General features: G+C 43.1%; 1 protein-coding gene across 2 annotated transcripts in view; it reads left to right on the top strand.

Annotated features, from left to right (window-relative positions):
• LOC122550944 (protein NSUN7) overlaps positions 1-15889 on the top strand; it is a 157955-nt gene that overhangs the window by 60810 nt on the left and 81256 nt on the right. The window contains exons 1-3 of one of the 2 annotated variants that reach the window (XM_087987578.1): positions 9180-9300; positions 11310-11443; positions 14526-14678. In XM_087987578.1, coding sequence (XP_087843704.1) covers positions 11340-11443; positions 14526-14678 — 257 coding nt within the window. In that variant the 5' untranslated portion in view covers positions 9180-9300; positions 11310-11339. Of the gene's footprint in view, positions 1-9179; positions 9301-11309; positions 11444-14525; positions 14679-15889 lie in introns of those variants that run through there. The other variant, XM_087987574.1, reaches the window with a different exon arrangement.

Raw genomic sequence — 15889 nt, forward strand, 5'->3', positions numbered from 1 at the left:
ATCCTTCTGCATTATCGACAACTCCACCGACCTTGGTGTCATCTGTAAATTTGCTAACCCATCCTTCTACACCCTTATCAAAGTCATTTATAGAAATGACAAACAGCAGTGGTCCCAAAACAGATCCTTGCAGTACACCATTAATATCTGAACTCCAGGATGAATATTTCCCATCAACCACCACCCTCTGTCTTCTTTCAGCTAGCCGATTTCTGATCCAAACTGCTAAATCACCCTCAATCCCATGCCTCTCTATTTTCTGCAATAGCCTACTGTGGTGAGCCTTATCAAACGCATTACCAAAATCCAGATACACCACATCAAGCGCTTTACCCTCATCCACCTGTTTGGTCACCTTCTCAAAGAACTCATTAAAGTTTGTGAGGCATGACCTACCCTTCACAAAACTGTGTTGACTATCCCTAATCAACTTATTCCCTTCTAGATGGTTATAAATCCTATCTATTGTAATCCTTTCTAACACTTTACCCACAACCAAAGTATGGCTCACTGGTTTATAACTCACCAAGGTTGTCTCTACTCCCCTTCTTGAATAAGGGAACAATATTTGATATCCTCCAGTCTTCTGGCACTATTCCTGTTGACATTGTCAATGATCAAAGCCTGGCTTCCCAGCGAATCCTAGGATAATTCCTATCTGGCTCAGGGGACTTGTCTATTTTCACACTTTCCAAAATTGCTAACACCACCTCCTCATGAGCCTCGACCTGTCCAGTCTGATAGCCTGTATTTCAGTATTCTCCTTGACAACATTGTCATTTTCTTGTGTGAGCACTTATAGAAGAGGTGCTAAGTGAATATTTTCTATCTCTTCGGACTCCACTCACAACTTCACACCACTCTCCTTGACTGGCCCTAATTTTACTCTAGTCATTCTTTTATTCCTGACATAATTATAGAAAGCTTTAGGGCTTTCCTTGATCCTACCTGCCAAATACTTTTCATGTTCCCTCCTGGCTCTTCTTAGCTCCCGCTTTAGGTCCTTCCTGGCTAACTTGTATGTCTCAAGCGCCCTTGCTGAGCCTTTAAGACTCCTCCTTCCTCTTGACAAGAGATTCAACTTCTTTAGGAAACCACTGTTCCCTCGCTTAACCACTTCCTCCCTGCCTGACAGGTACGTACTATTTCCCATCAACCACCACCCTCTGTCTTCCTTGAACAATCTCCACATTTCAGTCGTGCCCATCCCCTGCAGTTTTTTTCCTCATCCTATGCATCCTAAATGTTGCCTAATTGCCTCATAATTGCCTTTCCCCCAGCTATAATTCTTGCCCTGCAGTATATACCTAACCCTTTCCATCGCTAAAGTAAACCTCACTGAATTGTGGTCACTATCACCAAAGTGCTCACCTACCTCCAAATCTTAACATCTGGCCAGGTTCATCATCCAGTACCAAATCCAAAGTAGCTTCACCTTTTGTTGGTCTATCTACATACTGTGCCAGGGTTAACATTCCAAACAGACTACTGCTGAGCTGAATCATCACTGAAAGTTGGAGCTCAAGCAAGCATTTATAGAGGCCATTTGCCAAGTGAAACAGATAGTCTATCATTGATACATTATTGCATTGCTTTTTACACACTCCAGTTATTTAGTGGTTCATGTTCTGTCCAGCGGATAGGTGCAGCAAGAGGCCCAATAAACTTCCAGTGTTTTCTGACTCTCGTCATTCCTGATCTCCACCCATACTGATTTTACTTCCTGATCTTCTCAACTAAGATCTTTTTCCATTAATATTGTGCCCTGTTTTACTCTTGTGGCCACCTCGCCTCCTTTTCTATTTTGTCTGTCTTATTGCAATGTTGTACAACCCAGGAATGTTTGGAATTTCCACATCTTGGTCACCAATCATTCCTCTGTAATGGCAAACAATTTGAAGCCATTTACTGTACCTCCATTTGTGTCACTAGTTCATCCACTTAGCTATAAATACTTTGTACATGGATATAAAAATTTAAAAACCTGGAATTAAGAATCTAATGATGGCCATGTTACAGTTGCTGATTGTCAGAAAAATCCATCTGGTTCATTAATATCCTTGAAAAAAACAAACTGCTGTCCTTACATGTGATCCAGATGTGACTCCAGATGAATTGCAATGTTATTGACTCTTAACTGCACTCTGCCCAGCCAATAATACTCTTATCCCATGAGTGAATAAATAAAGAGATTGTACTTGTTTTTACCATTATCCTTTACATGGACCTTCTGCACTGATGTACTATTGTCATTTAATTCTCTTCTCTCCTTGTCTCACTCTGTATTTACTTAAGATTATTACTTGCTCCGTTGTTTCAAATATTGTTTTATCTTCCAATTTCACTTTTCACTTCACCCTGTACATCTGACTTTTAGTTTAAAGCACTATTCACAGCCCTTGTTGTAGAACTTGTAGCATGGGTCAGTACCTGGGACTTTGATGTTGTTGCCATTTTGGAGACATGGATAAAACATGGACAGGAATAGTTGTTGCAAGTTCTGGGGTTTAGATGTTTCAGTAAGATCAGGGAAGGTGGTAAAAGAGGGGGAGGTGTAGCATTGTTAGTCAAGGACAGCATTACAGTGGCAGTAAGAATGTTTGATGAGGACTCATCTACTGAGGTAGTATGGGCTCTGAAACAGAAAGAAGAGGTCACCCTGTTGGAGATTCTTTTAGGCCTCCGAAAAGTACCAGAAATGTAGAGGAAAGGATTGCAAAGATGATTCTGGATAGGAGCGAAAGTAGCTGAAAATGTGTTGCTGGAAAAGCACAGCAGGTCAGGCAGCATCCAAGGAGCAGGAGAATCGACATTTCGGGCATGAGCCCTTCTTCAGGAATGAGGAAAGTGTGTCCAGCTGGCTAAGATAAAAGGTAGGGAGGAGGGACTTGGGGGAGGGGTGTTGGAAATGCGATAGGTGGAAGGAGGTCAAGGTGAGGGTGATAGGCCAGAGTGGGGGTGGGGGGGGGCGGAGAGGTCAGGAAGAAGATTGCAGGTTAGGAAGGCGGTGCTGAGTTTGAGGGATTTGACTGAGACAAGATAGGGGGAGTGGAAATGAGGAAACTGGAGAAATCCGAGTTCATCCCTTGTGGTTGGAGGGTTCCTAGGCAGAAGATGTGGCGCTCTTCCTCCAACTGTCGCGTTGCTATGGTCTGGTGTTGGAGGAGTCCAAGGACTTGCATGTCCTTGGTGGAGTGGGAGGGGGAGTTGAAGTGTTGAGCCACGGGGTGGTTGGGTTGATTGGTCCGGGTATCCCAGAGGAGCGGGAAGTGGAGGAGATGCGGTGAAGGGCATCGTCGATCATGTCTGGGGGGGAAATTGCGGTCTTTGAAGAAAGAGGCCACCTGGGGGTTGTACGGTATTGGAACTGGTCTTCCTGGGAGCAAATGCAGCGGAGACGAAGGAATTGGGAATATGGGATGGCGTTTTTACAGGGGGCAGGGTGGGAGGAGGTGTAGTCTAGGTAGCTGTGGGAGTCGGTCGGTTTATAGTAAATGTCCGTGTTGATTCGGTCGCCCGAGATAGAAATGGAAAGGTCTAGGAAGGGGAGGGAGGAGTCTGAGACGGTCCAGGTGAATTCGAGGTCGGGATGGAAGGTGTTGGTAAAGTGGATGAACTGTTCAACCTCCTCGTGGGAGCACGATGCGGCGCCGATACAGTCATCGATGTAGCGGAGGAAAAGGTAGGCCTCCGCGCCTACTTCTTCAACCAGGATTCTCGCCCATTCTCCCGCCTCCAACACACCCCATCCATCTGGACACCCCGTGCTGGCCTCTTACCTGCCCTCGATCTCTTCACAGCCAACTGCCGCTGCGACATAAACCGCCTCAACCTCTCCACCCCTCTCACCCACTCCAACCTCTCACCCTCGGAACGTGCAGCCCTCCACTTCCTCCATTCCTACCCCAACCTTGCTATCAAACCGGCGACAAGGGAGGCACGGTAGTAGTTTGGCGCACCGACCTTTACACCGCTGAGGATAAACGCCAGCTCGCGAACACCTCCTCCTACTGCCCTCTTGACCATGACCCACCTCCCACCACCAAACCATCATCTCCCAGACCATCCATAACCTCATCACCTCAGGGGATCTCCCAACCACCGCCTCCAACCTCATAGTCCCACAACCCCGCACCGCCCGTTTTTACCTCCTGCCCAAAATCCACAAACCTGACTGCCCCGGCCGACCCATTGTCTCAGCCTGCTCCTGCCCCACCGAACCCATCTCTGCATACCTCGACACGGTCCTGCCCCCGTTAGTTCAAGAACTCCCCACCTACGTTCGGGATACCACCCACGCCCTCCACCTCCTCCATGATTTTCGCTTCCCCGGTCCCCAACGCCTATCTTCACCATGGACATCCAGTCCCTGTACACCTCCATCCTCCATCACGAAGGACTCAAAGCCCTCTGCTTCTTCGTTTCCCGCCGTACCAACCAGTACCCTTCCACTGACGCCCTCCTTCGACTGACTGAACTGGTACTCACCCTGAACAACTTCTCTTTCCAATCCTCCCACTTCCTCCAAACCAAAGGAGTAGCCATGGGCACCTGCATGGGCCCCAGCTATGCCTGCCTCTACGTCGGATATGTGGAACAGTCCATCTCCGCAGCTACACTGGCACCACCCCCCACCTTTTCCTCCGCTACATCGATGACTGTATCGGCGCCGCCTCGTGCTCCAACGAGGAGGTTGAACAGTTCATCTACTTTACCAACACCTTCCACCCCGACCTCAAATTCACTTGGACCGTCTCAGACTCCTCCCTCCCCTTCCTAGACCTTTCCATTTCTATCTCGGGCGACCGAATCAACACGGGCATTTACTATAAACCGATTGACTCCCACAGCTACCTAGACTACACTTCCTCCCACTCTGCCCCCCGTAAAAACGCCATCCCATATTCCCAATTCCTTCATCTCCGCCGCATCTGCTCCCAGGAGGACCAGTTCCAATACCATACAACCCCCAGATGGCCTCTTTCTTGAAAGACTGCAATGTCTCCCCAGACATGATCGACGATGCCCTCCACCGCATCTCCTCCACTTCCCGCTCCTCCGCCCTTGAGCCCCACCCGTCCAATCGCCACCAGGACAGAACCCCACTGGTCCTCACCTACCACCCCACCAACCTCCACATACATTGTATCATCCGTCGTCATTTCCGCCACCTCCAAACGGACCCCGCAACAGGGATATATTTCCCTCCCCTCCCCTATCAGTGTTCCGAAAAGACCACTCCCTCCGTGACTCCCTTGTCAGGTCCACACCCCCCACCAACCCAACCTCCACTCCCGGCACCTTCCCCTACAACCGCAAGAAATGTAAAACTTCCGCTCACACTTCCCCCCTTACTTCCCTCTGAGTCCCCAAGGGATCCTTCCATGTCCGCCACAAATTCACCTCCACCTCCACACACATCATTTATTGCATCCGCTGCACCCGGTGTGGCCTCCTCTATATTGGCCGCCTACTTGCGGAACGTTTCAGAGAACACCTCTGGGACACCTGGACCAATCAACCCAACCACCCCGTGGCTCAACACTTCAACTCCCCCTCCCACTCCACCAAGGACATGCAGGTCCTTGGACTCCTCCATCGCCAGACCATAGCAACATGACGGTTGGAGGAAGAGCGCCTCATCTTCCGCCTAGGAACCCTCCAACCACAAGGGATGAACTCGGATTTCTCCAGTTTCCTCATTTCCACTCCCCCCACCTTGCCTCAGTCAAATCCCTTGAACTCAGCACCACCTTCCTAACCTGCAATCTTCTTCCTGACCTCTCCGCCCCCACCCCCACTCTGGCCTATCACCCTCACCTTGACCTCCTTCCACCTATCGCATTTCCAACATCCCTCTCCCAAGTCACTCCTCCCTACCTTTTATCTTAGCCAGCTGGACACACTTTCCTCATTCCTGAAGAAGGGCTCATGCCCGAAATGTCGATTCTCCTGCTCCTTGGATGCTGCCCGACCTGCTGCGCTTTTCCAGCAACACATTTTCAGTTCTGATCTCCAGCATCTGCAGTCCTTACTTTCTCCTCCTAGGAGCGAAAGTAACAGGGTAGTTGTTAGTGGGAATTTTAACTTTCCAAATATTGGCTAGAAACGCTATAGTTCAAGTACTTTAGATGGATCAGTTTTTATAATCATGTAATGATGTCCATCTTTCTTTGTTTTTCAATGTTTTGATTTGAACAAGATTAAAAGTTGTGAAACGGGGAAAAGTTTCTGCTATTTAAACTCTGACGCACATGATTGTATGAGCAGCAGTTTTATTCACACAGATTTTTGAGGTGTTTTTTAATTTCATGGGAGGTGCAGAGGCATGAGTATAGTGTAGAAAACATGAGTGAATGAGGGCTAAGCAGTGTTTGATACTACAAGTCCAAAATCCCCGATAACTGGGCTGAGCCTATCTTCAGGAAACCATCTGAGCAGGGGAAGGCAAAAGGAATGAAGTAGTGTAAGGGACAGCATAGTTAGTGAGATTGACACTGTTTTCTCTAGCAAAGTGTGAGAGTCAAGCTGCTATATTGTCTGCCCAGTGCCAGGGTTCAGGATATCTGGTCTGAGCTGGAGAAGAACCTACATTGGGAAGGGGAGGATCCCATTGTTGTAGTTCAAGTAGACACAAGGTTAGTTGTGTTGGCTAAACAGCTAGTTTGCAATGCAGAGTGGTGCCAATAAGGTGGATTCAATTCCTGCACTGTCTGAAGTTACCATGAAAGATTCTCCTTCTCGACCTCTCTCCTCGCTTAAGGTTTGGTGACCCTCAGGTTAAAACACCAATCATCTCTGTCTAATGAGAAAGCAGCCCTATGGCCTGGTAAGACTGTGGCGACTTTACTTGGACACCAATGACATAGGTAGAACTAAGAAAGAGGTTTTACACAGACTGAGGAGCTAGATACCAAATTAAGAAGCACCTTGAAGGTGTTAATATCTGAATTATTACCTGAGCTACCTGAAATTGATATAGGGTAAACAAGATTAACAGAAACTCCTATTCTGAGAGCTCTCCTAGCTGACCTCGTTACAATTGCTCCAGTTTCCACTAGTAAGAGAGAGTAGGATCTGAGGGCGTAGCCTTAGAGTGAAGGGATAACCATTTAAGAACTGAGATGAGGAATTTCATCAGCCAAAGAGTGGTGAATTGGTGGAACTCATTGCCACAGAAGGGTGTGGAGGCCAAATTATTGATTGTGTTTAAGACAGACATTCTTGATTAGTAACGGGATCAGGTGTTACAGAGAGAAGACAGGAGAATGTGATTGATCAAATGGCAGGAGAATGACCAAATGGCAGAGCAGACTTGATTGGCCAAATGGCCTAATTCTGGTCTGATATCCTATAGTCCTATGGTCTTATGGCTGCTTCTCAGGGATGCACTTTTGCTATCTTAGCACTTCCTCTGATACCTACCTGCTTGTTCAGAGCATCCCTGTCTTGCCTTGCCTTACCTTGCTCTGTCACTGTCAATTCATGCAGTAACTGAGATGGGAAGCTTGACTTGCATTTAAGCAGCTCTTGGCTGAGGGAGTTCACATCTTGCTGTATGGCAGTGTGTTATGTTGATGCAAGTTGATCCTCTTTGGCTTGAACTTCTAATGCTTCGTGGAAGGGGGTGGGGGCATGCAAGTTGGAGGTGGAAATGTTATCTAGTTTTACAAGATTCTAAAGGCTCTTGTTAGGCGCTTAGCGTCTCCTGTCCCCGCCCCCACCCTGCCCAGTTAAGGAAATCTAGAATGGGGCACAATCTCAGGACAAGGGAAAGTGCATTTAGAACTGAGATGAGTTGAAACTTGTTTGCTTAAAGGATTGTAAATCTGTTCAATTCTCTGTGATCAACACATTTTAGGTCTTTCATTGAAGGATATGGAAGGTGGTTCGGACAGTGGACTTGAGGTAGAATATCACCCATGATCATAGTACAATGTGGGATAGTGTGAGGTGATGCACTTTGGTAGGAAGAATAGAGGCATGGATCATTTTCTAAATGGGGACAAAATTCAGAAGTCTGAAGTGCAAAGAGACTTGGGCGTTCAAGTCTAGGATTCTGTCAAGTTAAATGTGAAGGTTGTGTCAGTAGTAAGGAATGATAGCATTTATTTTGAGATGACGTGAATATAAAAGCAGGGATGTACTTCTGAGGCTCTATAAGGCTCTGGTCAGACCACATATAGAGTACTGTGTGCAGTTTTAAGTCCCATATCTCAGGAAGGCCTTGGAGTGTGTTCAGAAGAGGCTCACGAGAATGGTGCCAAGAATGAAAAGCTTAACATATGAGCTAAGTTTGAGGACTCTAGGTCTTTAGGATGAGGGGGGGTGGATCTTATTGAAACATTTAGAATACTGAATGGCCTAGGTAGAGATGATGTTGGGAAGATGTTTCCATTGGTAGGAGAGACTAGGACCAGAGGCATAACCTCAGTGTAAAGGGAAGACCTTTAGAACGGAGATGAGAGAAGTTTCTTCAGCCAGAGAGTGGTGAATCTATGGAATTTATTGCCACAGAAGGCTGTGGAGGCCAAGTTATTGAGTATATTTAAGACTGAGATAGATATGTCCTTGACTATCAAGGATTACAGGGAGAAAGCAGGAGAATGGGCTTGAGAAACGTATCAGCCATAACTGAATGGTAAAGCAGACTCGATGGGCTGAATGGCCTAATTTCTGATCCTGTGTCTTGTGGTCTTGTGAATGGCTGACCTGTTTTGAGGGGAAGGATGGTCTATTCCTGCTCCTAGTTTGTTTGCTTTTGAGAAGCAGAACTCAACCACCACATATAAGTTCCCTTAAAGTCAGATACAATCCTGACTTGGAACTATATCTCTGCTACTTCCTCATCAAAATTCTGGAGTTCCCTCTCTAACAAAACTGGGGTGCACCTATATTGCACTGACTACAATTGTTCGAAATGATGGCTCACTACCACCTTTGCAAGGGCAATGAGAGGTCAGTGCTAATACTGACTTTTTCAACTATGCTTTCATCCCATGAAAGAATAAAAAAAACTTCCAATTCTGATGTGTCTGCCACTGCCACTTACCCTCAGAATACTTTTGCAATTTGATGCCTCTCCCTCATAGTCACCCATACAAAATGCACTGCATCCTTTGAATAAACTCATACCATTACAATAACTTATAGATCTGTTCCTTCCTTCACTGCAGAAAAGAGCACAGAGCACTAGGGAGAGGGAATAAATCGGAGGTGGTCCTCCACAGATGTCCAAGCTAACAGCAGAGGAGGAAGCATTGGTGATCAGTGGCATTTTGACATTCCTGGCGATCTGAGGTGGGTCCTATGAGGTACCTGGTGACAGTATCTGTGGCCCACAAATCATACAACAGATGTCATGCTGATTTGATTTCAACAGTGAGTGAAATATGATGACCTTCATAAAAATAAGGTAATATTCTTACCTCTTCTCACTTGTTGAAAACGTCCTGCCTCCTACATCCTCCCCTTCCAACCAGTGAGTAGTCTACATGCTGCTGTGAATCTTTGGCAATGTCTTCCCAAGCACAGAATCAGTCTCACCTAAGATTTTGATTCAGTGATGTGGAAGTAACAGATATAGTTGCAAGTCAGGATTGTGTCTAACTTGTGGGGAACTTGCAAGTGGTGTTCCCATGCATCTTTCGGAAGGATGTTTCCATGCTCCAAATCCAGAGATCATATGTTAAGAATATCTCAATCATCAAAACAGGGTTATGAGCAGTCTGTCTCCACCTTTGCACAAGCTGCAGGTGTTGCATCACATCGGAGCAATGGGAAAAGAAAGCAGGAAACTTTGTACATACAGAATGGTGTATGCATGGTTCTATGAGAAAATGTGTTTTGAATTTTTTGCAGTTTGATGCCTCTCCTGGTTTTTAGTAGAGCTGTATAAAATGTATTAATTTTTATTACTTCCCTGTCTTACACTTCTAGGCTGTTGAATGATAAATCAATTATATACCTTTTAACTTGTTTGATATTGAATGGGAAAAGCATGAGTTAATAGGAACTTGTGGGTGTATGTGGATGGTCATTGGCAGTCGATTGTTTACAGGACTGCTTTGTGTCATTATTTGAGTTGTTGGGCTTTATTGGCTCTGATTCTAATGGATGACATCAGTCAATTTGAAGCAGCTATCATTGTTTCCTAGCACCACTCCTGAGGTGTACAACCGGGTCTGAATAGGTTAGAGAATTTTTATTGCTGAGCGACAAAAGCATCATGGCAACCACTGTATTGAAAATTTCACTGCATTTTTCCCACTCTAGATTACCATGTGCATGTAAACCAGCAAGAGGAATTTAAAATCAATAAAGAATACTCAAAGTTTAACAATACGCGCCATTCTGATTCTGAATGCTGTTGTTTCTTAAGAACTTCACAGCAGTTACGAAGAACTGAGTACACATCTGCAGTTGAATCTTCCTGTGATTGCAATTTAGATTTGCATTGAAGTGACCGCTCTTTCTATGAGTACTTGTGGTTGATCAGCAATTGATAATGCCCTGCCTCTGTGGGAAGTTAGCCAGAGCTGAAGACTTAAGTGTCTGCTTCTAATGAGTGGTGGTCTCATGAGTGTTTGTCAGGTAACTGCTGGCTCTGCCCCAAAAAATCCTGAATATGTCTCTGGAAGGATCCAGAGGCAAAAGAAATTGAGGAAAATGACTTTGGAAACTAGTGGTAACCATTGGCTGGCTGGCGCACCAGAGCGAAGGCTTTCTTCTCAGAGGCAGCAGAGTCTAGTCAAGGAGACTCCATATCTACCTGTACAATCTGTGGCATGTATATTCCTTGCTGCTTGCTTTACCCCTCTGCTTATGTTCTCTGTCTGCTATTCCTGCTGGCTATTTTACTTTAGTCTGAATTCCAACTTCAGGCAACTAAGACATTCACTTTATTGTGATCTGGAAAGCTTTCAACATATACAAACCAAGCTCTCAGTAACTGTGAACCCGTGCCTACTAGAAGATGAGAAAACAGTAAATACTAAGCATTTATTGCTATATTTTCATGAGTCTCATTAGCCCTCAAATGGCCACCCAGCTACTGATGAACTAATGATCTCTAGAATGGGATGAAGAGCATCACTTGATTTGACCCAAAATGAAAACATTATTACTTTATTCTTACTGATGTTCTTGTTATCATTGTAGGCACTAAACATAGCACCAGCAAGAATAATATACGAAACATGCTGAACTTCAGCTGGCAAATGTTTAGTGTTTTAAAGTATCAGTAAAGCTTTTTTGTTATCCTGATTTGTGATAATGCTTTCTATTTGTTTTCTTATTTTTTTTCCCAGTCTCTTGATTCAACAAGTCTGGTGGTTATTATGTTATATGATTACCAAGATCGTAAATTCCAACCAAGAACCATCTCTGAAGCAGAGGAGAATGTAATACCAGTAGTTAGAAAAGTAGAAAAAAGCCTTTACAGGTATGTAAAGTGAAAATTTCTGGAATATTTACTGAATTTTGGTAATCAAGTTAGTAAGCTTATGTTTTAGATTAATAATAGGAGAATGTAGCTCCATTGGTAAGTAGTGCTGAAGCTGGACACCCCCAACCTCATTTCATTATTGCAGAAAAGGAGTAATTTTAAATTCCTTTTGAGGAATTACTGAAAACTTTAAATTCCCTTCACCTGGTATTGATACACTGTGATGACATGATCAAAGAAATTTAAGGCTAGAGGAAACTGACTAGACATTCTTGCAATTCCGTTAACTTTTGACTAACTGCTGGCAAACATGATCCAGGAATTAGTGCCCAGGGTATTCAGATTTTCATTCTGGAGGAAGGGGCATGATGGGAGTGGATCATACTGACCCTGGAAAGAGGACTGAAGGACATGAAACCAAGTCATCAGAAATGCCTGCCTTGGTGCTCTGGGACTTTGTCCCAGCCACAGCAGAATAAGAAACAAAAAACAGGTTTCACCCCACACAATTGCTGTACCTCACCCCTGTTAGTGTATGTTGCATCATGCTTGCCACCCATTCACCCTGGCTCGTTAGACATTCCATACTAATCCATGGTCCTTTACCCATTCCATGGCCCTATATAGACCATATGCCAAATTAGTGCTAACTCATGCCAAAATGCCCTGCTATCACCACATTTTGGCCTTGCATCCTCCATGCCGACATATCTATTACCAATGGATAGATCTTGAAATCCATGTAAAGGTGAAACGAGATGAAGTTCTAAGTGTTGATGTCTTAAAAAAAACTTATATTTATAAAAATCCATTCACTACAACGAACTTCTTTCAGCCATTTAATTCTTTCTTAAAAACAAGCATTCATACTCTTTGGTCCATTTTAAAGATTTTACAAGCACTTGAAGAAATCACTGATGGACTGTGATAATGATAGCTTGTAAAATGCATTTCAAATCCTTCATTAACAGCCCTTTGGATTATGCCAACAGACACACAGAGTGAAATAGCAAGCACGGGTGATTTTTTTACAATGCAGACAGTATTTGTCAAACACTGTTAGCCGCTGTTTTGGTAGGTTTGTGGGCTACCATGATGCCAAGTGGTCTGAGTAGTCTGGAAGTCATTTCAGAGACATCTTTGTAGGGTAAAGTGGTTAGGGTTTCTGGGCACGTTTTGGCTGCTTATTTGGGTTTGTTGTTGAGAAATCGGCAGACTGGGTTTAGGTACTTGTTCTTCCTGAATACATTGTATAGATAGTTTTCTTTGGCTGTTCATAGTTCCTAGATGCTGCAGTGTGTTGTGACTCATTGATATAATGTCCTGATACAGCTCCATTTGTGGATGTTGGGATGATTGCTTCTGTAGTTAATCAGCAAAACAAATGTCATTTACAAATTACCATGCAAGGACTGTAAAACAAATACTGCATTGGAGAAACAGGCAGAAAACTAGCCACCAGGATACATGAACACCAACTAGCCACCCAAAAGATATGACCCACTGTCACTAGTATCATACAGACGAGGAAGGACACCACTTTGACTGGGACAACACATCCATTGTAGGACAAGCTAAACAGAGGCACTCACGGGAATTTCTAAAGGCCAGGCATTCTAACCAGAACTCGATCAATAAACACATTGATTTGGACCTCATTTACCATCCTCTGAGAAAAAGAATCGGGAATGATATCACCCACCTTAAGAGACCAAGGCACGCATAATAGAAAGTGGGACATAACACCAGCGCTTCATCAGAGGCTCACTGATGATGTTACCTGGTATGCTGATGAAACGTCTGAAAACAAACCTTCCAGCTCAGTGAGCAAACTTACAACCTGATCCTGGTAATATTCTGGTGAATTTATGATGCATTCTGTCCAAGACTAGGGTGTGGTCTAGTATGCCGAACTATACTCTGTACTCCAGGCATGACCTAACCAGAACTGCTTATAGCTGTACCAGCATTTTTTCCTTTTTATATTATTGCCTTCTAGTGAGCTATGTGAGCTTTCCATAATCCCTTGAGGATAACATATCAGAAACCAGGTTTATAGTTCAAACAAAAATTAACAATTTTTTATTAATTCTGTTACTTCAGAGCAAAACTGAACAAGGTAATGCAGTTAATGTCTACAACTTAAACCTCATCTTCCTTGAACATAGCCTCCACTCTCTCATAAACAGACACACACAGTCAGGGGATAAACTAAAAGAAAAAATAGAAGTTGGCCAGTTCACTTAAGCAGTTTCAACAATGTATAGTATTACATGCACATCAGATTGTATTTTGTTTGCTTTCTGAAGATACTTTGCAATGCAAACAGTTTCTGGTAGGTTCCAAGGAATATTCACTTATTTTTTACAACTGGGATTCTATTCTTGAACTGTCAATAAATTGATAATGGGAGAATAACTAGAGAGTAACCAAAACTAATCCTAGCAGCTTTCACAGCCAGAGCCATTTTTGTTGAAAAACACAGCTCAAACCAATTCAAACTTTAGTTTCTCTTCATATGTTTTCCAAATTCTCTTTCTTAAACTAGTCAGCATTAGTAATCCCTATCTTGATCTCTGTTAACATTCAGACTTTTGTCAGCCTTTGAGTATAATGCATCTCCGGACTCAAAATGTCTACAGAGTTCACTAAACAATAATCAACCTGCAATTAATTTCCCATGACAGGTCCCATAAATAAACTTAAGTTTATTTGGTCTTTCCTGCTTTTTGAAACAAGCTGCTGCTCACAGTCCAAAGGTCACCTTCAATTCACACCTCACTGTTCTAACCAAAAATGGGGGAAAAAATACACCAAGGGTATGTGAAGGTTGGAAGTGCTGAAAGGACTGGAGTTATAAAACTGCATAATGCTGAAAGTCATATTGAAAGAAATTGCAGTGGTAGGCTGGGGTGAAAATATGGAAGGATTTGAAGGCATGCATTTTAAATTTAGTATCGAGTATGGGTGTTTGGAGAAGCTGCATTCTGAGTAAATATGTGGTAACTCTTTTGAGAAAAACCACATTTTTCATTGTGATTATTTAAAAACTAACATGATATATCCCCTTTTTACATAGCTTTAAAACAAAGCTTGCAGCTGCACTTGCTCGATGCCGGATTAAAAATGATGCAATCTCCATCGATTTAATTCTTCCAGAATCTGTTAGAAATCAGGAACGTCGAGCTTCTTTTTTGCCACTCTATGCCTGGATAAATGTATTAAAGACAAGGTAATCAGTTTAAAAAAAAATCTCCATTTCACACTTAACATTACACAACATAATTATATGTTTTACTGGTGGGAAATTAGTGTGATTCAAATTTGCTAACAGTACCACTTCATCAAAAGTTACATGGTAGTATCAAAAGTGTGGTTAGTTAATAGCGTATTATTTTAGCAGCCGAAGTCTTAAACTTTACCTGACAGATAAAATTTTCATAGTTACTGTGAATTAGCAAACTCACAAAACTTTTATAATCATATTTGTACTTTTCTTGCAATAATATTATAAATAATTTAAATTAAATTTTCATCAAAGACTTTAAGAGAGTTACAGCATTTCGATCTGTAAAGCTGTTCATGGGGATTTATCATTATAAATAGAATTTTTTTGGTGAATCTGGCTTACTGATAGTCATAAAATATGAAAGTCTAATTGAAAACTGTTTTCTCCCGAGTTGAAACGACTGCTTTGACTTGTAATGGTCTCTATTATTTATTATAATATTTCCTTAAAATATGCCTGTTATAATTTAAGTAATTATAATTGAAGAAAACAGCTTCCTAAGTATCAGTGTGGTTCCATTCCTTGTTTACGATTCAAATTTTGTAGCAAAACTTAACTGCTGTTCTTCTAGTCTAAATTTGTGTGATGGCATGCCAATTGGAGTTAGACTGTGTAGAAACTCTGGAAGGTGTGGACTGTTAATATCAACATCATCACCTTTATCTATAGAGTCAATACTGATGTCATTCTCCTGAGAGCTTTTCTAAACGTCGGGTTATTCAAATCTAATGAGTTTTTTTTGACAAAGAAAAGCTTTCATATAAGTTGTATCAAGTAATTCTCCATGCCATTTTGCCACACTTACCCAATTCCATTATATCAACTACTCTACTCATTCTTCTCCCTTATGTCATTTCCATCTTTTGAATTCCAAGCTTCTGATGCTATTTTGTGCCTTCCATTCCCATTCTTCTCTTGCCACCTCTCTAATGGCATTCCAACTCTCGCAGACCTAGGTTTGATTTCAGTCTTGGGTAACTACATTCTCTGTATGGCTGCAGGGGCTTCCTTTGGGTGCACCAGTTCCCTCCCATAGTCCAAAGATTTGCAGGTCAGGTGGATTGGCCATAGTATATTGCCTAGGAGAAATTGAGGACTGCAGGTGCTGGAGATCAGAGTCGAAAAGCGTGGCGCTGGAAAAACACAGCACATCA

This window comes from Chiloscyllium plagiosum, unplaced genomic scaffold (genome assembly GCF_037043375.1).
Source record: "Chiloscyllium plagiosum isolate Xiang-an unplaced genomic scaffold, Cpla_swu_hap1 HiC_scaffold_1, whole genome shotgun sequence".
In the NCBI taxonomy this organism is placed as follows: Eukaryota; Metazoa; Chordata; class Chondrichthyes; order Orectolobiformes; family Hemiscylliidae; genus Chiloscyllium; species Chiloscyllium plagiosum.